Consider the following 24,283-nt stretch of genomic DNA (forward strand, 5'->3'; position numbering starts at 1 on the left):
CTAAATCAGCTGAACTTATACTTCACCACGTATGACCATACCACTACCACCAAGATAGCTCAGGGATTGGACAACATCAGCTCATGATGAAGAACAGCTTTGTTGAAGCTGAACCTGAGCAAGACAAAGGTGATGCTAGTGGGCAGAAGAAAACCTTAGAGGATTTTGCAGCCATAGTGTGGTCTCCTTTCATTGAAGGCACACCCTCACAATGGATCAATGTGATTCATAGTTTAGGAGTGTGCCTCGATTCCTCGTTGATGCTAAGTCCTCACATAGCAGCTTTCTGTCTTCTCTGGTGGGCTGGGAAATGCCAATGACTCCAGTCCTTCGTTATTCCTTACACATACCTTCACCTTCCTCTGGATAATAGCACTGCAATATACCTGGGCATGAAGCCTCCATCCCTTAGGAAACTCCATCTAAAACAGGCATGTTGCAGCACATCTTCTCAACAACATGGGCTACCACAAACACATCAGATCTCTCCTCCCCTCTCTACACTGGCTTCCAATAGACTATTAACTCAAGTTCCAGGTCTCGGCCTTTATCTTCAAAGCTGTCAATGGCCTGGGCCCACGGTATCTAAAAGACCATCTAGAGCTCCCATGGTTGACACTTCTGCTCCTCTGGCACAATGGAATTTTCTACAATAAGGATAAAGTGGGAGACAAAACTTTGAGGCCAGTCCAAGACTGTGGAATGAACTTTCACAGACCACCACAAACCTTATCACCTTCTTCTCCAAGTGCTAGGTGCATTTGTTTGACCTTGTCTTCTCTAACATAAACACATAGCAACATGTACATTAAAAAAAACTCCTCCAAAACAAAACCCAACCCAAACTAAACACTATACTGCACACACAATTCTCCCCCTGGGGAGAGAATGAGAGCGAGAGAATAAACTACATGAGGCAGATGTTAGTCACTTCGCTTAATGCGCTAGAGGAGGGTGCTTAGATATTATCATGATGAGAGCAGTGTAAGAACCTTTACAGAATAGACCAGAAATGTGTTTCCCAATGTGTGGTGGTGACAATCTGAGGATTGTTGATTTATGTGCCTTTGTACAAATCTCTGTATTATTATTTCTTTTCTCATTGTCATAGAACAGATGGGGGTTATGTGATTATTTCTGTTTGTACACTTGTGCAAACACTGAAACACACCAGCACATATCCTGACAGACATCTTTGTATCCTGTGAACATATCCTGACAAGCATCTTTATTTCCTGTGGACACATCCCCTGGCTATCTGTTGAACTTTACCCAAAGTTTTCTACAGAGCTGTTTCAAATACTGACCCATAAGGTAACATGCAGGGCAATGTTCCCTGTTCTACATTTCCTCTGCAATCTGGTTTCAGTGCAGCATGGTTGGAAAGGACAGAAATCATTTCCAGTCTTGAAAGCTGCCCTGGGAGTTCTGTGGCATCTACTCAGTACTGTCATCATTCATTGCTGGATTCATGCTCCGCACAGCAGAAATGATTATTAGAATTCCAAAATATTCTAAGCATAGTTCATTAACACATCCTGACAGCATGTTAAGAGGGTTAGGAAAGTCCATTTGGAAGTTAGTTATTTACCTGACCATCGTCCTCAGGAACCAGGGCCTGCTGACAATTGAAGGAACAGCCTCATCCATGAGAGGATGCGTTTTGATGAAATTTAGAGTATCATCTGGGAACTCATTGGAGGTTATGTACTTTTCTAATGATACAGAGCCAGCACAGCAACCTGGTCTAAATAAAACAAGGGGGGAAAGTACTTAGAAGATTTGTCCTCAGGCACTAAATAAGTGAATTGCTTTTCTAAGCATCTGGCACTAGGCAAGAATTTGCCAAAGGTTCTGTGCTGAACAATTCAGAATACCACCAAATGAAGTACTGTTAGATTTCCTTTGGGCCTGCTGAGACCTTAGTGGGACTCCAGGACTCTGTTCTGCCTATCTCAGGAATACTTTGATTTATTGACACCCAAACAGGCAGATCATGAAGTTTTAAATACATGAGTCTGCAGTCCATCCACCCACATGGAGTCTAATAAATGTACAGACTTATTTGGCAAAATACTGTACATGGATAAGGCACTCTCCCGGCTTTAACTGGCCCCAGTACTGTGGCACTTTCTCATGGAATAAGTGTACTCTATTAATTTACAAGGGGAAAGTTGTTTTTTTACAGTGTGAAATAAAATGTTTAAAATACAGCCCAGTGGGGGTGGGAGAACCCAGCATCAATGTGAACACCTTATTTACTGTGGTTTCACTTTGTTTCTGACAAGCATGAGAATCCCAGTGTGGCAGAATGACAGTATCCTGCAATATCCTGAACAAACCTCATTGAATAAAGATTAATTTTAGTGAATTAAGTTAAACCTTTTTGAAGTAGATTTAATATCTTTGGAGTCCATTGTATTACAATAGCAACTGTTTACATGTTACTGTAGGATTGTATGTAACTTTTCTAGGGACTTGACTAATGTAAATGTTAGGAACTTCAAATAACTGTTTGGGAGAATATTGTGAAGTGGGTTTTCTAGTAGGTAGTTGGGAGGCCGTTGGCAGCTATGCCTTGGAGAAAGACCCATTGTCTCCTAATTACCTACTCTTGGAAACCCCAGATCAAAGACCCCTGTATAAAGGATGGACTAACAGGGGTTGGCAACCTTTCAAAAGTGGTATGCAGAGTCTTCATTTATTCACTCTAATTTAAGGTTTTGCCTGCCAGTAATACATTTTAACGTTTTTAGACGGTCTCTTTCTATAAGTCTGTAATATATAACTAAACTATTGTTGTAAGTAAAGTAAATAAGCTTTTTTAAATGTTTAAGAAACGTCATTTAAAATTAAATTAAAATGCAGAGCCCCCCAGATCAGTGTGAGTGCCACTGACAATCAGCTCGTGTGCCACCTTTGTCACATGTGCCATAGGTTGCCTACCCCTGGAATAAACTTTTCATGACTATGCTTGTTCTGAGCTGGAGCTGTGATCAACTTAAACATAAGAACAGCCATACTGGGTCAGACCAAAGGTTCATTTAGCCCAGTATACTGTCTTCTGACCGTGGCTAATTCCAGGTGCTTCAGAAGGAATGAACAGAACAGGTAATCATCAAGTGATCTATCCCCTGTCACCCATTACCTGCTTCTGGCAAACAGAGGCTAGGGACACCATCCCTGCCCATCCTGGCTAATAGCCATTGATCGACCTATCCTCCATGAATTTATCTAGTTCTTTTTTGAACCCTGTTATAGTCTTGGCCTTTACAACATCTTCTGGCAAAGAGTTCCACAGACTGACTGTGCGTTGTGTGAAGAAATACTTCCTTTTGTTTGTTTTAAACCTGCTGCCTATTAATTTCATTTGGTGATCTCTAGTTCTTGTGTTGAGGAGTAAATAACACTTCCGTATTTACTATTTCCACACCTGTCATGATTTTATAGACCTCTATAATATCCCCCCTTAATTGTCTCTTTTCAAGCTGAAAAGTCCCAGTCTTATTAATCTCTCCTCATAGGGAAGCCATTCCATACCCCTAGTCATTTTTATTGCCCTTTTCTGAACCTTTTCCAAATCCAATATATCTTTTTTGAGATGTGGTGACCACATCTGCATCTGAAATCACAAGGAAACCTCTAGGGTGAAGATATGAAGGACTGCTCCAACCAGAGCCCATGTTAAAGTTGGGGTGAACCCTGGTAAGATTATTAGCAGGAGTGTAGATTCTTTTATTGTTTTAATGTTTCCTCTGTAGTGTTTTCCTTATGAATAAAATAGGCCTGCATAGTAAGTGCCGGGTGATAACTCATAACTGTTGGCAATCACATTATGTGCTGTCTCTGAGAGGAGAAGCAAGCAGGCCTGTTTAGGAAGACTGTGTTTTGCTGGGAAAATCACAGTATAATCCTGGGCAGCCTGGAAATATCCTAGTCAGGAGGGAGGGAGACACATGGCTCCATCCAAGAGAGGTAACTTCTAGGGAGCTGAAAGCCTGAGAGTGGGTGCCCTTGCTGTGCCATAGAGAGGAATACAGGTGTAGTTGCCCTGAATTGTGACACCCAGTACTGTAGGCATGAGTAAGACTAAGATTTAGTCATGGGTATTTTTAGTAAAAGTCATGAACAAGTCACGGGCATTAAACAAAAAATCCACACAACAAAAGTCCATTACTTTTACTATATAAATACCCGACTAAAACTTAGCAGCTCCGGGCGCTGTTGCTCTGTGGGGCCCCTAGGACATCATTGCTGTGGGGGCCCACCGATGGCTAGCCCCTGCACTGGCCACGGGGCTGACTGCCCCCAGCAACCTCTGCTCTGAGGTCCCAGGGACCGCTGCTCAGGTGCTCCCTGGGGCTGTCCCTGGGACAGTAGACATAACATATATATGATGGCATTTCAAAGTTCCTGTCCAGGGAACAACTTACAAATAAAGTTGAAGATAGATAAACTCAGGCCTAATGAAGAAATTGAAATGCTAGGTTCGGTAAGTCTCTAAAACATAATGGGCCAAATTAAGACTTGGTGTAACAGAAGTCTTTTGGACCAATTAAATGATGGATTTGGGGCCAGATTCTACTAATGGTTATAGTGGCATAACTCTATTGACATAAATGGAATTATTCCAGATTTGCACCAGTATACCATTAAGTGGAATCTGGCTCTGAGTGTGAGTCAACAAATGGGTGTAGGTGGCAAGGTAGTGTAACTTGCACTGAACTGGTATCTAATGGGTCTACAAAATGAGTGCAATGAACATGTTGAAGGGAGTGGAAGGGAAGTGAACATAAGGGAAACAATTAATAGGTGGTATTAGATAAAGCAGATCCCCTTTTTTAATCTTACACCCTCTAGTTAGTTGCTTTTCCTTCTTCCCCCTTATTTCCTTCTACTTGACACATTAGTTATATTTGTTATGTTACCCCTGAATGGCAAATTGGTGCCATTCATTTCCTGACAATGTGTAACTTATACCATCTTAAGCAACCCCTGATTTTGATCCTAATGGGTCTGATCCTGATCTGACCTGTATTAAAGCTGATTTCAAAGGACCACTCCTGATACACCACCATAACTTAGATCAGAATCAGGCTGAATTCCTATTTCAGTTAAAATATGCATTTCCCATTACATCTTTATCTCACATAGCTGCTCAAGCTGTCTAACATGTTGTATTGTGTGCACCAAGACAATCCATTACTACACAGCATATGAATGCATACCTGGGTTTGGGCACTCGCTCATCAGGAACTGGTGTCCATGTAGAATCTGGTGACTTTTGTTCTTTGAATCTCCCAGTAAATACATTGGCAATGTCAAGCATGTCATAGGCACAGACCGCAGAGCCAGGGATGCTGCAACGTGACATTTCCCAGAAATTGTTACTCATTATGCAGTTATGCATAAAATTTTGACTGAAAAACATGCTGCATAGAAGTTTTCCTGTCACTGGCTACTTAGTCCTGAACTTTATAACCTCCGGGTATGGACAGTAAAAGGCTTCCCCATGTTTGAAATGTACCAATGGGTAGTCAGTTCCTGTTAGCATAACTTGTTTCAAAAGCCTCTAAAGAGAGAACGAATTTCAGTAATCTTGAAAAGGGAAAAGAATCTGGGAAACTCTGCTTGCCATTGGTGATGTATGAAGAGTAACAGGCTATTCATTTAGTGCCCAGTACTTGGAAAGTCAAGTTCCTGTAATTCATAATTCACTCTCAGTGCTGATCCTCACTGTCCTTGATGTGCCCCAAAAATACAATCTAGAGATAATTCAGAAGTTAGAGCTGATGCATCTCTCTGTGCTGAAGGATCCCATTAAGACTGAGAGTTGAACAGTATCACACCATCCTTTCAGGTTCAGATCTCCATCAGGTTTTCCTGTACATTTCTAACTGACTTCCTACACACAGTTAACTCAATCAACTGTAAAGAGTTTGCAGAAACTAACACAGTGTTGCTTATAGCCACTAAAAATTTCAATTAGGACTTTGATTATTTGCATGTAACCGGATAGTAACCATGTCCAAATATAATTACGTTCTTATATAAACACTATTGGAAGGGCTTAGAGGTTTCCCTTGGTCAATGACTTTAAGTTATGAATTATTCATTTATCTACCTTTATGAACTCTTGCAATTGTGTCTGACTTCCGCTGCTTGATGTTGATCAGATAAATACTGAGCACCAGCTGGCCAAGATTTGTAATCAGGCTTTTGGCTAGTGGACTATAATAAACCACAGAAGACACCTTGTGCCTTGGCCTTTGAAAGTGGAAACAAAACTATGGGGGGGATAGAACAAGACTTAGAAGGGAACGTAAATTGATAGTTTAATAAATATTAATGAGAGTTTGTCATTTTAATTTCAAAATGCAACATCCAGAGGGCTAGTAACTGAAACAGAAATAGGGGAACCTCACTAGCTCTGTTTGAAACAAAGGGAGGTGATTAGCTCTCCAAAGGGTGGGCTGTCTCATGGAAGGAGACTTAGTGCAAAGGTTGCTAATGTGAGTCCACATTCTGAAACATTTTAAAGAGAGAGAGCCAAGTTCATCTTGGTGTAACCAGGGTGAATTTGGTCCTGAGAGTCTAACTGAGGGTGTCTAGAGTATCTAGGGCTCAATCCTGAAAGGTGAAGAGCAATTCCTGTATGTGCCGAGCACCTTCAGTTCCCAGTGAAGTCCCATTGGAGATGGAAGAGTTCAGCACTTTATAAGATTAAGCCCCTAATGAAGGGCGTAAAGCAATTTAACAGCAGGAGGTTTGGTATAGAGAACAAAAACACCTGCAGAGTTCAACTCCACACTCCCTGCATAGTGAAGAGAGCCCCGTGGAGGTGGATATGGGCAGGCCAAAGGTCTGGCTATTGAGGATCGCAGCAGGTGGATCCACTTAGCACAGTGGGGGAACAGCAAGCCATATCAAATATTCCCCATAACCCAGTAGGAGCTGGACCCAGACCCATGGCCTACTTCTTGGCAGGGATTGAGGCCTCCCTTCTTACTAGTCCTTTCTAGTTCCTGTGAACGAAGACATTTTACAAGGCCCCACTCAATGGATAAGAAATTAGCTTTAGCCACTCCATGCATAGATCTGTTGTTGCAGTGTCTCCAGCCACAATTTACATCCTCCCATTCCCTGCAAAAAAGACCTTGCCCACAGGAATAATACTTCACATATTATATGATGGTTTCCAAGTCTTAAATTCTCATAGATTATTTCCCAGAGCCCTCAAAACCTCCCCAACACGCTATAAAATCTCCAGGGCCCAGTGTGGGCTGGGCTTGGGATTCTGGGCTTCAGCTGCTAGGCTGACGGGGGGGGGGGGCAGGAGGACTCAGGGCTTCTGCCCTGCAACAGGGTAGTGGGTCTAGGAGCTTCTCTCCTGCAGGGTGGCAGGGTTCCGGACGTCAGCTGCAAGGAGGTGGGTCTCGGGGCTGACGGTTGCAGTAGTAGACACCTTAATGATTACTAGCAGCACAGCATGGAAAACACTGGAAAACTTTCAATTTAGAGGCAATTCTGATGATGTAGCCCACTTTCCAGTGCATTCTTTTGATTTTTTATTAATTATTATTTTATTTAGGTGATTTGCATGAAAAGAGAATCATCTGCTCCTCTTGCTTAGTTTTTATTTGAAGTCACGTCCTGCATTTGTGGCATAATCATTCCACAGCAGCTACTCTAATTTTGTTGTCAGAAGCAGTAATTATACATTGGAGGCCTGCACTTGCTCCCATTTGAAATCAGTGGGAGTTTTGTCATTGACCTCAGAGGGGTCACCCTTTGACTGTAGGTGGGAAATGTAGGCCAAGAGCAGATGAACTCCAGCAATAAAGTTCATGTTGCAGCCCCAGTGTCCCTTGTAATATAGAACAGGAGAAAAGAAACAGACCCTCTGGGGCCCTGCAGGAATTTTTCTTTAATTAGAACATTTTTTTAACTTTTCCTGAGACCTCAGTAATTAGATGCAGTTACATGTTTTAATAACTTACCAAGCAGCATGTAACAAATTCTAAACAGATGTCATGGAAAGCCTTTATATGCTGAACTATAAAATGCAGGTGTTAAATAATAATGAGACCCGTTGTTCTATTGTTTGTGTTGTGGCAGTGCCATTACCAAAAACAGGCCTCTATTGTGCTAGGTTCTGTACAAACACACAGGAAGATATGTCTATGCACAGAGGCGATCCTGCACCAATGAAATGGGAGAGTTCCTCTCATTTGGCATGCCCGCTGTTTTCCTCTCAGAATCCCCTTAATGGAGCATCATGGGGTTACAGCTCCATTGGCTTAGAAGGGACAGGCAGGGGCGGCTCTAGAAATCAGGCTGCCCCAAGCAGCACGGTGCGCTGCGCCGCCCTTCCCCGGTCCCGCGGCGGGTCCCCTCTTCCCGCGGCTCCGGTTGAGCTCCTGCCGGCATGCCGGCGGCAGATCCACCGGAGCCCGGGACGAGCGGACCTGCCGCAGGCATGACTGCGGGAGCTCAATCGGAGCCGCGGGAAGAGGAGACCCGCCGCAGTTATGCCTGCGGCAGGTCCACTCGTCCCGGGCTCCGGTGGACCTGCCGCCGGCATGCCGGCGGGAGCTCAACCGGAACCAAATGCCGCCCCCCCCCGGGAAAGGGCCGCCCCACGCGCCTGCTTGGTGCGCTGGGGTCTAGAGCCGCCCCTGGGGACAGGATGGTGGCAAGCTAGATCTGGAGTCTTCCAGTTTCTCCTCTACAAACTCATGGTGAGAGCTATAGCGATTAACACAAGATGAGGATGTGTTAACTTCCACTACTATCCTGTCCACACTTTGGAGCCCTTTTCTGTGAATATGTGGGCAGCCAGGTCGAGACCTTAAGAGAACAGCTGTTCCAGAAGACAGACTGCCAGGGGCTAGCAGGAGTTGGTGGGGTAAGGTGGCAGGGTGGAGGCAAGGGACATCTGTATATATCTTGAAGAACCCAGGGCTTCTTTTGGGGTTCTGGGAGGGGCAACCCACACTCTGCCAATAGAAGAATGAGTAGGAAACTCTGCAAGTTGGACATTGCAGAGTTTTCTGTCTCCTATCTACAATTATTCCAGCATAAATGACAATGTGCCTAACGTATATGACCATGTAGCACATGATTTAAAACTCATCTCAAGCATCAGTCATCTAATGTAATAAACAATACTAGAGTATTTAAAATTGGAAAAATGGGTGCCCATACGTGCATGCTAAATAAAAATTATATTTTAATAGCTACTGCTTCTTGTAGTTTTAAAGTGTAAGAAGAAACTGCAATGAAAAGGCAAAACACATATTTAAGCACAAGCCAAAAAGCTACTGCACTGGTTACCTGTTATAAGGAGTGGAGAAGGTTGCCAAGACAATATCATGGCCATTGATATGGATAACATCCGTAACAGCCTGCAGTATGTTAAAGTAGAAGTGTGAATCACCAGGAACTGAGCAGTTCAGGCGAGCCTTGAGAAAGGAAGTCCACTGTTTTTCCAGAACTCTCTGAGATCCTCCCATGTCATTCTTGCAAACCTGAGCCACTCTTGGGAAAACTACCTGCAGTGAAGGAAAAAAATAGAGAAAATGAAATATTTCTTTGATCAGAGAAACGTTATTAAAAAAAATAGAAATGACACAGCGAGGTGCTTAATTTAATCCCATGTTTCCATAATCTGTGACAAATAACAAACAGAGGAAAATTCAGCTTTGGAAGAGTGTGCTATAAAAGATAAGGCTGAGGCATTTAATACCCAGCCATAAATCCTCCAGGAGATCAGTTCTCAGCCCATATAAACTCATTTCCATACAGACTGCTTAGCTTTCTATTTCCCCAAACAAAAGCACTTTATATTCACAATCCCTGCAACCCACGCTGCCAGCCTCTGGGTCTTGTATCTTCGGCACTCAAAACTATGCAAACCTCGCTGGGCTTGTATTCATACTCTGCACCTTTGTGACCCTGGTCAGCTTTTTTGTCTGCTTAGTCAGAAGTCAATTGTGGAAATATCAAAAATTTGTATTCAGTAAATGTTCAATTGTTCTTTACAATAAGGCAAAGAACAAAATTCTTTCCTTGTTTACTTAGTGCTCTCAACTCTCATCTTCTAAATACAACTGCCTCTTTAAGTAAAAATTTTAACTATTATCCAATACGATGAATTAAATGAATTTGCCATTTACTTTGCAGAGTTAGGAAAATAAAAGAGCTTCCAGCACATATTGCCACCATCACGTTGTGTATCCAGGCAGTGCAATGTTTCACTCCAACCAACCTTTTGGCTCGAGCAGTAGAATCCTCTCAAAATGATGACCTTGTCATTGTGATTTATGGTTCTCATTTCAAGGTCATTCCTAAAAGCACTGGTCCAAGAGCAGTTTTTTCTGAATATTACAAAGAATCAAAGGCAATTCTCTTACCTTTCCCATACTGTTGTACTCCACTGCTATTTCCCGAAAGAAGAAGTAGATGTAGTCGCCATAATCTACCGCCTGGACAAAGTATGGCTCTGTAAACAGACAACACATTCTGTCTATGTGTACACCATATATAAAATAAAAATGAAGCAAAGGCGCAGATAAGAGCAAAACATATCATTGCATACCCAAAGAGAAAAACTTTTTTGGAGGGGGGCAGAGCTCAGTTTTCAGCCCTTTCACCCAGACCATGGCTTATCAGACAGGAAACAATGCATTTTGGATGGATGCAGTGGCTGAAGGCAACTCTGTGGAGAACCAATGCAAGGCAATTACGCACTTGCATGCATGTCCCTGAAATGACCCCCCTTTGGATTTCTGCAGGAGAATTAGGAAAGGCGAAGATAGTAACACTTTCAAATATGGGCCTGGGTAGCTGGTGCAAGGGTAGATCCTTATGGCCAAAACCTCACGCATGGAGAGAATAGCACACCATACAATCTGCTGTCCCTAGACTTAGTGAAAGCAGTAGCACATATGGACTAGCTCCATGGGTACCTGGCGCGCACGTGCGCACGCACACACACACACACACACACACACACACACCCCTCTCTCTCTCTCTCTCTCTCTCTCTCTCTCTCTAATGGTTTCTTTCCTCAACCCCATTGTATTTCGGCATTTTTGCATGCAAGCCAAGCCCTTATACCTGAGCTTGTCTCACTGCCATTCATGATGCATTTGTGAGGGTAAGCAGTAACTTTCTTAACAATGAAGGTATTTAGAAATTGCCTAATTCAACAGCAAAGCCATACTGCACCTAAAAACTATAAAATGAACGCTTTGTGTCATAGCCCCAGAATTTTATTTATATCGATGAATCATAACATTGCAGAACAAATTCTCTGTATCTCATAAAACCCTGATTGTTACCTACCACAATCCTAGGAAAGGAGTTGGTTCATGCACAGCCCAAGAACATTGATCTCCTCTCTGAAAATTCCATCTTTTTTACAAAATAGCTATGAAATGAATCCAGGCTTGGAAAGTTGGATGTAATGTATTTTAAGGTGGTGGTACTTGTCGTTTCTTTCAGTATCCAGTAACGGGGTGGGGAGGTGGGAAGGGAAGAAGGGGAAGGAAGGTAAGTAAATCAGAGTAGGTAAAAGGTGTAATTTAGTTTCTCCTAGCTGACAGAAAGCATTGCTGAAATGAAACTGCAGCGAGGTCTGTCAGCAATCCAAGACTCTCATCAGAGATACAGCTCCCCTTTTTTTCAGTTTTGTACTCACCTTTTAACCATTTTGAGTCATGTTTGACTGTCCGCAGGGTTGGGCTGTCTCCAAGGCTCCGGTAAATGACTGCATCTATTGCAAGGAAGTCAGTCACTGTGGCAGAATACAGCTTTCCCTCTTGGGGAGTGGGAAAGAAAAAGAAAAAAAATGGGAGGAAGGAGAAATAATGTAATTATTTTCCTTCATCAATCAAATGAGATGGGACAAATGAAATCATCTCAATCTCTTTGGAACGAAAATTCTGAGTGGGTATCTGGAATCACAGGCAGACTGAAACGTTCCTCATTTTTACAATGAAATGGCAATTTCAGAAGGATGCACTGGAAAAAGGGCATTCCTAGAAAATGTCCTCTGTTTTACTAGATTAGATAAATTTGGACTGAAATGCCCGGCTTCATTGTGGACACCACTACCACAGGTAATCTAATGTGACTGGAACAATGGCTGGAAAAGATGGAGTTGTTATCCACAGATCCCAACAAAATAAATGGATATGAGGGATACCAAGAGAACTGCTAGTTTTTAAACAAGTTTGTCAAACTATGTACTTCTGGAGAGCATTGTTCCTTGATTTTGTTATGTTAGCTAATTGACACTTAGTATTTCTTCCTTTTTTGTCTTAATGTGCAAAAAGCTCCGCTCCTTTAAGAGCTTTAGCACAAAAATCATCAGTGTATGGCACGGCAAAGCAAATATATAACTGTGAAGAGACTGATGAAAGCTCCCTATCCTTTTGGATATCTGATCTATGCTTAGGCATCTTTACCTCTTAAAGAGCATAAGAGGAGGAAAGCTAAGAATGTGCTGTAAACAGGGCACAGCAAGGACAAGAGAGTGAGGCAAAACATCACAAGTTAAAGGAAACCACTGACAAAATTTAATTTGATAGTAATTGCAAAATCTGGTCATTGTCCTGTAGGGCCATTTTAGGTTATAAGAAATGTCTTTCACCCATGATAATTCACAGTAATACAAACAATAGAACATTATGCAGCTCCAGTAACTCAAATCTCAGTTGTGTCTAAATGAAGTGGGTATGGACTGCACCCACCTCATTGTGAGCTATAATGGGTATTAAGCTAGAATTTATCCACGCTGGATATATGATAAAGTGGGTGCCCCCTTGGTCAGAGGTTTCTGAACCCTTTTGGCCTATACCTCTGCTTATTTCCAGCGAACAGCAGCAGACAGCATTTCATTTCCCTTCAAGGTTTAAAAACCAGATCAAATCTTTTCATTACCAGGGCAGTAATCTTCTGAATCACGCAACTCCTATCAGATTTTGGCTGTTTAAAAATAGGCCTACTTTCTTAGGTGAAAATAAATAAGTGTTTTAAAAGCAGACACTAAAACCAAAAAAAAGGCTGAACTTTTCACCTGTGGATGTCAGAGCTCAACATTACTATAATCACTCTCCTTCCTGCCACATCCCAGTAGGTCTTGTGACAATCACACTTCACACACACTAGCTACAATAGCTGCAAGAAGAGTCATATACAATAAGCGCATCTTACAGATTAAAGTCAGCTGGGCTAGCTCCCTAAACTGCTGGTTACTACAAAAGCTTTTCCCAGGGGATCAGACGTTATAACCTATCAAACACAGAATGCTTTTACTAAAGCTTGGCGAGTTTACTTGATCCATTCTGTAACAATTTATTTGACAAACTTTACCTCTTATACTGAAAGGCAATAGTCCTGATACACAGAACCTCATTATTCAATTGACTAATTTGTGATAACTTACACTGTATCTTGCTCCTAGGAACATATCTAAAATGAGCGTACTGTAAGAATGTGTGATATGTGCCTATGACATGGGAATGGTGCCTAATATACAACAGCTACTTATATAATACACTTATATTAGTGGATGCTGTTTCTTTAAAACTCTCTTCCTCTGGAAGCACTTAACTTCTTTTGGATTAAAAAAAGAGAAGTCAGTAAAAAGGTCACTCCCCAACATCCAGAAAAATCTCTCTAGTTTTGTCCTTACTATAATTAATGAACTATTCATTAGTATTTTTAAATTAGATGGTGCCATTAATTTATACTAAGCTGAGGGAGGGCATGCTGCATCCTACTAGAGAATCTCTCCTTTGTAAAAGACACCATGTCAGTTCAGACACAGTAGGTGGTACTATGTCTTTTTGGTTACAGCAATGATCTCCACTTAATAGTGGCTGATCTGTTTATGAACTGCTACACTCGCAAGTGAATTTCTAACATCTTTTCTAAGAAATAGCTAGTCATTATTTTCTATGTAATAGCAAGATACCTGCTCAAAAAACAGCAGTAATGTTATCCTAAGTTGCCAACACACTTTACCATCTACATTACAGCCAAACCTGAGATGTGGTCACCAGAGTTCATAGTAACAGAAGTGCAAAAATGAAACAATATATTCAGAAATCTATAAAAGGGAAGAAGAACCAAAATACCATTTTATAACCAATGGCCCAAATTAAAACCATTAATATGCACTCACTTTTAAATTACTGTGACAAACAATAGTTAACTGCATTCTGTTACGTGCAGCATAAATCATCATTAAAACAAGAGATTTCTCTTCTTCCCCTGCCACAGCTGGGAATGATCTGTCAATATGTTTCTATTTAAAAAAAAGAAAGAAAGAAAGAAAAAAAAGCCAGCACTTCTGCTTTCCTTGTTGATGCAGAGAGGAGTGCACTCACAGATATTTTTAAACATCTCTGAACTGACCTTCATTATGAAGGGTACCTTAGTTTTAACCAAATATAGGACCATAGCCTGCTCCCGCTAAAGTCATTATGAGTTTTGTCCTTGGCTTTCATAGAAGCGGAATAGGGTCAGTATTTCTGTCTCACACTAATCTGGCATTATATTATCTCATTTCTTTTACCACGAATCCAGTAAACATGAATCAGGAAACTGAGGCTTTAAACAATGCTGATTATGGTACTGAAGTTAATACAGCAGCTTGTGAAGTTTCCTGCACTAATGATTCCTTGTGGCCCCTATTTTGAGTCATTATTCACTTACTGTGCCACATTTTAAATGAGACCTGAAGAAGAGCTTCCTGTAAGCGCGAAAGCTCATCTCTCTCACTAATAGAAGTTTATTCAATAAAAGATATTACCTCACCCATCTTGTCTCTCACATTTTAAAAGTGTCATTTTGTATGGGAGGGATATTGTATCATGGCAAGCAGGACCTGGAAGAAGGGAAGGAATGGGTTAGTGTCACTTTTCCTTATTTACCTGCGAACAGTGCAACATTGGCATGTTTTGCATCATAGGGGCACCTGGCCATTCCACTGAACTCATCTCCTAGGAACTCCAGTGTCTCCATCTGAAAAAAAACAATGGAATCTCTTCAGAATAAAAAGTGAAACTTATTACCCAGGACAAAACCTATGATACTATTATTCTCATTATATTTTACAAAAGTCTTCAGCTGATATTTTCTCTGTACATGGGTTTCCTGTTGAACTGTAATGGGCTATGCGGTCTGTGGTTCTGGGAAATATTCAAATGTTATCCTCAACATGATGCAAAGAAGTGCTATTATCCAGAGCAATAGCCTGCAACCCATACAAGTGAGAGGAAAAGCACAAGGTAATTTTGTATGTGTGCATTTTTTCCCCCCTCTTAAGCTGGGGCACTATCTGGGGTAGTCAAAACTGTGCTATTCTCTTTTCTGATTTGCATGTTGGAAAGGACCACTCTCCAGGTGTTACTGCATACACTGGGCCTGTGTCATATAGCAACCCTCTTACCATCAAGCAAGAATTAATATGTGTGGTACTTCTAAAATCTTAGGCTTAAGTGTAACCCGTAGGAAATTAATTCACCACCAGGTACATGTAATTATACAAATAACCAACTCAACCTCATGCCCGAAGTTCAAGGGGTTTTAGTAAACTACACGTAAAGGTGCAGATCCCACATGTTTAAGACTCATATATTAGAGCTGGTAAGATTAATCAGCTGTGTAGCCCACAGAGCTAGCTTAGCATTTTATTTTACTTTTCAGTAATGCAAGGAACCTACAGGCCTGTATCCTGTAAGACATTGGCATAAGTATACATAGAATAAGTAAAATAGGCCTATGACCCTTGGCATAGATAAAACGGCCTGACAATTACCCTAGATTTTGGGAAAGCGGGAATAGCTTGCTCAAGAGAGGGAGTTGGTACATAATACCAGGCAACCACAGGAACTCTGAACTGATACTAGGCCTGGATATTTTAGGATACAATTGTTGGCAGATGTCTAACCACCAACTTGCTTGAGCAATAGGTGACGTAAATGATAAAGAGGTAAATGGCATTACTGTAATATGTTAACCTATAGGATAAGTGCACCCCAATAGTATGAGGATGAGGAAATTAGATTTGGACATGGAAGGCTGAGCATCAGAGTGAATATCTGTGATAGTGCCCAGGTCCTATAATAGGCAAAGCCACCATGTAGCAGGGGCTAGCTTTCCATCCGTTAGCTCTTCATTGTTATCTACCACTGATCTTTGGGTGTTATGGTTCTGGACCATCGGACTCAGTCAGCATGCCAGGGACTGGGCTCGTCCTTTGTCTCTCACCCCCAGAGCCCCAAGGAAGGGTTGAGTATAAGAATGTGAGCATATGCAGGGAATGACACCAAAGATATCCCTAATACTGTATTACAGCTATTTGTTTATGTGGTTTGGAGCTTTTTTGTCTTTACTGCTTGTTTTAATAAAGATAGCTAAGGCTTTGCTTTAGCCTCAGTGTAAGTGTCTTTGCCATTCACCCTGAGGTTCCCTACAAGATATTGAACTTGTCAGTTTTAATTCTGTGGAGCCTGATTCTGAGACAAGAACACTATTACCTCCCCCCTCAGCTCATTCATTAGTATTAATTGCCAATCAATACAATTATTATTAACCATTCAGAAGGATCAGGCTACATCAATAACTTGTATTCTGGGGTAAAATCCTTCTAACATTTAACTCACTTCAACAGTACACACTGTATAAATCAAATGCAGAGTTCAGAATCATAGACCATGAAAAATAATCCATCTAGCACCATCCAGCTACCCCAATCAACTTTAAGCTCATATGTTATGAAACCTAACTCATTCAATGAATGATTTGTCATCATTTGTTTTCTGTCATGTATCTTTTCTGTCAAGACCTTCTGAAGGGAATCAGTTGTGTTTACTCTAGAATGGGAAAGCATAGTGAAAGGAAATGAGCTATGCTCCAGAGCTCCTTCCCTCTGCAAGGAGCACAACATTCCAGGGTCATCTGTACTTTCACTTTACAGTGCTGAGGGATGGCCTTATCTTCAGTTTGACATATCTCAAGTGCCCTGATGCCATCTGTAATCCCTGAAATACAGTCAGGGAAAGTCAGTGCAGGTGTCAGAGTGACCTTCTGTAGGCCCCAAGAGACATCACCGTGCAGGCTCTCAGAGCATAGCAACAGCTGAGGGAATCAGCATGGGCCATATATCATGGGGAATGAAACATCTGCAGAAAGGATCCTCACATTAGGATGCCAAGAAAATCCGTATTTGTACTAAAACATAGCTTTCCGGCAAGGGGACTCCTAGGAATTTGTTAGCAGCATTAATTGTACTGAGCACTAAGCAATGACAAACAGAAAACTAAACTTAGGACTGGAAACAGGAAACCTGGCTACATGATGTGGATGGGAGATGGGGGATAAGTGAAGGAAAAAGAAAAAAGAGACTTTTTTTCAACCAGACCAATTGTTCTAATTTCAGTACTCCTTATATCAGGTATCTGCACTATATAATTAACACAGAACTATAGAGAAGACTGTGCTGCTGCTCTGCACATGTGTTGGTGTACCTTCCAGGCTAAAGCCATTGCAGGGGCTAAACCGGCATGGCAGAGAAACGATGGTGAGAAGTAGGGTAATACTGTGTATCACTGCTGTAGTTGCTTTCCTGGCAGTTGATATCTTCAGTTTGTTTTCAGGACACTTCTTACAATAATCCTGGACCTGATCCTGTACCTTGAAGTAATGGGAGGTTTGCCATTGACTACTATATGAGCAGGAGTAGGCTTTTTATCAGTAGTAACTGAATCTTCTTCCTCTCCAAAGAAAGGTTAGAAATGCATCTTGCAACAAAGGCAGATTCTAAAAGAGTGCACTGCTCTTAGGCTGAATACTAAGGCTCTGATCCTCCCATTAAAGCAATTGGAAAACTCCTATTGATTTCAGTGGGGTCTGGATCAGGGCCTAAAACCCTACTGCTCAGGCAATGGACAAAGGTTGAATAAATGGCTTCGCATGCATGCAGGTTTCTGGTACATAATTGGGCTGAGGGAAGGAATCTTCAGCTCTAACATGTACTTTACTAGCAGGGCAGATGGGCAGTTGTTTAGTGCAGCCTGTTCCTAATCTCTATATGATGTTTTGACCTTGTAGATACCACATTTTCCCCCCTCTGCATTTCCCTGTAGCAGTCTACTGCTGAAATCACTATCACAGAATGAAGAAGTGTGTAGAGTCCTACACAGGTTCCCTACTAATTGGGTCCCCAAATACCAATGCAGCAAAAAATGCATAGTTTCCACTATGCTAAGCCCGTAAGTGTCTAGGCTAGTATCTTTGGGATTGGACACAACACAATAGCCAGATTCAAAATGTTTTATGGATGAGAAATCCTCAGCATCAGGCCTGTACTTTGAGAAGCGTCAGTAGTAAACTTTTTACTTAAGAAAGTACAGGGGACTAGCCCATGTTTTTTGCAGTGAGCTGTAAGTTATTATTCAAGACAACTGAGAACACCTACCTTATAGTTCCTGCAAGAAGGGTTGAAGGCATTTGTTCCACAGATAAACAAGGTATCATCATTTCGTTTCAGGAGGACTTTAATAAAATTATGACACTCATCCTGAAGAAAAATAATAAAAAGTATTTTACCCAATATATTACAAATGTTTGGCTTTATTCTTCTGCCATGATCTTTCATTGTCAGGGCTAAAATGAAGCTGGCTAGTAGCCACTGTGACATTCTGGGCTTTAGTTTCATAATTTTTTAACTGACAGTGAACAAGACAATGAATTTTCATTCTATTTGTTTCAACACAGTTGCTAGGAACTGAGGACATTTTATTTACATTACAGTTCAGACTTCATTATTGTTCATTAATTTTGTTTGAATTTTGTTGCTTTAATCAGGACTGAGGACTTTTCGGATATATTGCTGTAATACAATAGTAACACTAATTTATTCAGTGCAGTGCACTAAAGTAAAACTGATGAAAATCAGGTCCTGAAACTCTGGGCCTGATTGTGAGCTGACTAATGTTAGTCAGTGTTTGCACTAGTGTAAAATTGGGGCGAGATCAGAATCAGTTCTTCTGCATCGACAAACACACACTTTGTATTATGGCTTTTTATGAGCTCTTCAGTTAACTCCCAATGGAGAATGGACAACAGTGTTTAGCTATAGGAGGCAGCATTAAGCAATGTCAGTACACTTAGCACTGTGTCCATAATTCCCACTGCTTCTAAGTATTTCATGATGTTACTGCAGCTGCTGTCGTAATGTTTCATCACATTAAAAGCAAACTATTTTTGCAAATTAAAGACTTCAGTAAGTTGATGGAAAAAGCAATTACTAGCAAAGAAGTGAATGGCATGATCCATTCCACATCACAGAGAGCAGTCTGAGATAATAGTTAAGAAACTAAACTAAAGTGGCAGCTGCAGGAGAAATGAAAATTGCCTACCTTATGTTTTCCCTTCATTCTGCATGTGTCTACATCAGCCTGTCTAGATTTCCATGTCAGTTTCTGCAAGAATCAAGAAAGAAATCAATTAGAGCCCAGAGGTTGTTGCATTTGATTTCAGAAATAAGAGTTCCCTAGGGGAAACTAGCTGCTGAACATATATTTATTGAAAGCTTTCTGCACCCTTTCTCCATGATTAATTCACCATAACAATGAAAGATCAGTGATGGAGAACATTCACTTAATTTTCTGTTGCTATCTATTCATTAAACTCGAAACCCATCTCACCTTCTAAAGCCTGCAAACATGTGAACTTAGCAATTTGCCAATTTTTTTAAATATATGCACTTTTAAAAAAGACTTTTCTTTTCTCATCATTTTTTAATTTGATGCTGTTTTGCAAAGCAAATTGTTGCAAGTGGACTATAAACTCATTAGTTATCAAGACAAAGCATACACATTGGCACAGTCCAGTTCAGATGAGCAAAGAAATCCAATTCAGGTTATTCTCCTTACTTCACATTAGCTAGCAGGCTCAGAGATCCTCTAGCTATCAAAGTACTAAGGTTTTATTTTCTAACATTGTTTCCCTGGAATGGTTATAGGTAAAGTCCATATTGGATTTTCGTTCCTCTATGAACCGGAATCTAGATATACCACGTTATGAAGTTATGTTAAACTTGCCAAGCAGCTGAGTTATAGAGTCACAGAGTTTAAGGCCAGAAGGGACCACCAAATCATTTAATCTGACCACTTGTATATCACAGACCACCAGTACCACCCAGCACCTGCACACTAACCCAACAACTGAAATTAAAGCAAAGTATTTTGCTTTACAGCCTACAGGAGACTAGGCTATTATGTGCCAGAGGCAGAGAATGGGAGGTGCACCAATGCCTGAGGCCCCATGCCAGGGCAGGGAATTAAGTGTGATACACTTGGGTGATCCCTGCAGGTTGCCCACACCTTCCACTGCGAGGAAGGCAAAAAAGATGATGGACAATCTGACCTGGGGGAAAATTCCTTCCTGACCCCATATATTGCCATCAGTTAGGCCCTGGATTGGGTGTATTAGAGTTGAATAATTATAGTAAAACTTCATTAAAAAGTCCCTAGCTTAAAATACTAACACCCTTATAACAATAATCATGGCTTCGACCTGACAGCTCCATTTAATGAATTGAGTTAGTGCTCATCATTCATTAACAGTCCTTCACTAAAACATTTTTCATGGATGTAAGCATGGGCGACAGGTATAATAGGCAGGGGAAGCACGTGGCCTTGCCCATGCTCCACCCTGAGGTCCCTTCCTGCTTGCCCTTCTCCCTTGGTGGGAGCTCTGGGCTTCAGCGGGGGAAGGGGAGGCAGGAAGGGTGGGGCCTCAGGCAGGAGGGGTGGGCTGGGCTGGGGACTAGCCTCCCCGAGCCCAGGATTCACCCACTGCCCATGGATGTAACACTAATTTTTCTTTCCTCAGCTGCTCTGTGACCTCATTTTAATATGGGTATCATGTCATAAGCTCATCTATGGCATCATTCCTGGATTGAACATGCCCATTTTTCCTTTCCTGAGGTGAAATTCACCCCGGTGTTCTATGAATATCATATATTGCATATAGGGTATGCCATGTGCCAGTCAGTATGACGAAACTGATGGGAGGTCATTTCTAGAAACATTCACACAATAAAGAGGAGAGCAATGCAAGAAAAACTATTCCCATTTTGGATATAATTTCCCATGAACGTAATGTGGTTTTTCTTACAGCACCTTATAGCATGATGTTATAATAAGATTTTATTTACTGCATACTGGCATGACTCACTAAAAATTGTGTATATGAAAATATATAAGTAGACTTTGCCTTTTATGATGAGATTTTTAGTATTCTTAATTGGTATAGTATAGCAATTATAGAAAGCTACATAATATCAATGACTAGATGTTTGATGGATTCCAGGGAGCTCAGTGTATTTCGGTACTGGCTGCTTATCAAGCTAGCTAAATCGCTTATAAGAAATTCACAGAGGTCATGACTGCTATTCTAGCTTTCCCTATATATGACTAGCAATTCCACCTTACTTGATTAGTACAATTTTTACAGCAATGCTGGACAGCTGTTTGAACCAATGCCCACTTCCTATTTATTCTCTGTTCTTTCTAGTGTCTTTAGTTTCAGAATGATAAAAAGCTACTTACTTTGCTAAAATAAATTTCTTCTGTATGTGATGTGTCCATATCAACAGTATAAATATGGTCCCTGTAAACAAAGGTAAATCAATGCAAAGTCAAAAGCACTAGTCAGTTTATTTTATACAATAAAAAAAGGAACAGACACTATACAAGAGAACACTACTGATTGCTTGGTCTGCTTCTGAGAATGCACCACTGTACATAAACTGCTTAGCTTTCAATTAGAAAGAAGAGAAATTCTAAAAAACTAACTCAAGATTCTTCCCAGTATCTTATTTGTATGAATGAGATTTAAGAAAGGGGGCTAGTGGGCAGATGTTTTTATGCATCTTTATATCAACTGCAATCCTATTTAGGCAACCTTTATCAGCTTCCTGGGATGGTATTCAGTATGCCAGTCTTAGTCATCTGAGGTTAATGCTGCCTTTTTTTTTTTAAGTTATACCTCCAACCTCAGCCGTAATGATTTGATTGACAATATGGAAGGGAAAAAATTGACAGCAACAAAATTGTTTCCAGAAATTATTCTTCTCTTCACACGCCGATGGCCAAATTAAATTCACCCTCAAAAGAAGTCTACGTCTCGCCTGTGCTCACCTTCCTGTTTTGCTGAGAACCTGGTTTTCTCTACAATTAGCTACCAATCTTCCCTGAGCAAGGGGAAACAGACTCAGAAAGTCATGTGAGGGGATATTTTTAAGCAGTCCCCTTCTGTGTGAGTGGAGCACAGAGACATTTTTGACCGGGGCACAGAATTAAAAAAGAAAACTAAACACCTGCAAGAGCCACACCAACTTGGGCAGGAGGGGCGAAAAACACCCAATATCTCATTTTTCCTTGACATAACAATGAATTTTTAAAAAATGCAGGAAGTCTTGTGGCTAGAAAACAATTCATAGCTTTAAAAGGGGGCTATATAGGAGTCTGTTGAAAGTAGGATACAGATTGTTTCCATTTTAGAAGCCTCTGTTGTCAAGATTAGCTTCATTTCATCAAGTTTGAGGGAAACAATATTAGCTTCTAACTAAAGCAGACAGAAAACACTCTTTGGTGTAAGATGAAAATAAGCAACACTTCTCTCACATGGAGAAAAGGGGCAGCATTGTTAATAGAAACTGGCTTAAAAAAAAAAAAACCCAATCTGTCTGCCACTGCAGTTGAGGCAGTTTGTTTTGTAAGATGCCAAACTGAGGTGTTTTTTTTTTTTCCTCTCTCAGTCTTCAATACAAACCAGAACTGTCATTTACTTTCAAGATGGGTTTAATGCCTTATTATTTGTTTGACTTTACCGGCAGAGCTATGGTCAGGGTCAGAATAAAATTACATATTAGCATTGTTACTTCTTTTTATACATTTTTCATATTTGCAGTTGGGGCTACTACATAGAAGTAGAAACCAAGAATCTGAATTGTAAATTGACTAATTATTATGCATTGGCAACACCTGAACAAGTGTTCTGATTGGGCCCCCTTTCGGCACAGCTCTTTACATTAATTATCATTTTAGTGCTGTGGATTTCTTTTTAAAAAGTCAAACTAGCAACAACAAAAACCCGGGTAAAAATAAATGGGTGAAATTCAGAGAGAGGCTTGTGTTACTTAGCATCACTCACACCATGGCCCTTCTGACCAACTTAAGTGAGTAAACGACTTACTTTCTGGCTTGCCAAAGTGTCACAGGAGACTTCAGACACCAAGTTGTGGAATTATGTCAATGAAATCTGATTTCAGGACAACTAAAACTATTTCTGCATGCTGTATCGAACGCACAGTTGCCCACAGTGTTGGCAAAAATTAAAAGCACTGTCTAGTGAAAGGCAGTATAGATACTAATGGACTGTTTTGCCCTCTCATCCCCAATACTGCCTACTGGCTGTGGTATGTGTACAGTTCTCTGCTAATTAAGTTATTCCAACACAAACTGACTTAATCCTAGTGCTTCCGTTTTCCCACCTCATCAGCAGAACTGAATTTTGTTGCCATGGTATAATCTTGTGGAGGAAGGGAATTTAAGTAATGCTGCTGGCTGTGCATGACCCTTGGCCACTCAGTGCAATGTCTGGAAATGTGTAACTGCACTCTGGTACTGCAGAGGCTCAATGAACCATTCTGTGCATACATATGGGAGGTGACAGATCATGGGAACAAAAGCAACCACCAAACAAGGCAGCAGGAAGAGATGGCACAGTGAACTTCAGGAAAAGTGTGTGCAACCCTGCACCCTCTGAAGGAAGAAGAAAATGCTGCTATTCTGTTACATATCCAGAGGGACAGCTCAGGGGCCACATTTCAGAAAAAACTCAGCTGGGGGTAAGAGATGGGAAAAGTTGTGACAGCACAGAACATAATTTATGATTGTACTGTGCCCTGCAAAGCTGGGGGATGGACACAAAGTGGAAGATATTCTGGAGCATATAGGCCTAGGAAAAGTCTGAGGGGAGCAAACTAAGGTCTGGAGGGGCAACTGCCCTGCTTGTCCCATAGCAAATGATGCCCCTGGGAAAGATGCTCAGCTGATGTAAATTGGTGTACTGCTCTAGCCTCATTGACTTCAGTGAAGCCATGCTAACTTACATCAGCTGACTATCCAGCCCATAATTTGCAGTGAAATCTTTCAAAACCCTCAAAAAGTGTTTAATAATAATTAGTACAAAATTC

At 41.1% G+C, this 24,283-nt stretch overlaps 1 protein-coding gene and 1 long non-coding RNA gene across 5 annotated transcripts in view; one reads left to right on the top strand and one right to left on the bottom strand.

The window, feature by feature from the left end:
- SEMA6A (semaphorin 6A) overlaps positions 1–24,283 on the bottom strand; it is a 126,746-nt gene that overhangs the window by 39,672 nt on the left and 62,791 nt on the right. For all 4 annotated transcript variants that reach the window (XM_039543692.1, XM_039543694.1, XM_039543691.1 and 1 more), the window contains exons 4-12: positions 21,633–21,693; positions 19,437–19,499; positions 18,494–18,595; positions 14,946–15,036; positions 11,705–11,824; positions 10,416–10,504; positions 9,337–9,554; positions 5,229–5,360; positions 1,592–1,747 (exon numbers count right to left, since the gene is read on the bottom strand). In XM_039543692.1, coding sequence (XP_039399626.1) covers positions 1,592–1,747; positions 5,229–5,360; positions 9,337–9,554; positions 10,416–10,504; positions 11,705–11,824; positions 14,946–15,036; positions 18,494–18,595; positions 19,437–19,499; positions 21,633–21,693 — 1,032 coding nt within the window. The remainder of the gene's footprint in view (positions 1–1,591; positions 1,748–5,228; positions 5,361–9,336; positions 9,555–10,415; positions 10,505–11,704; positions 11,825–14,945; positions 15,037–18,493; positions 18,596–19,436; positions 19,500–21,632; positions 21,694–24,283) is intronic.
- The window catches only part of LOC120407733, a 64,388-nt gene that overhangs the window by 15,668 nt on the left and 24,437 nt on the right, over positions 1–24,283 (top strand). The gene's annotated exons all lie outside the window — the stretch shown is intronic.

Source organism: Mauremys reevesii, linkage group 6 (genome assembly GCF_016161935.1).
Source record: "Mauremys reevesii isolate NIE-2019 linkage group 6, ASM1616193v1, whole genome shotgun sequence".
Lineage (NCBI taxonomy): Eukaryota > Metazoa > Chordata > Testudines > Geoemydidae > Mauremys > Mauremys reevesii.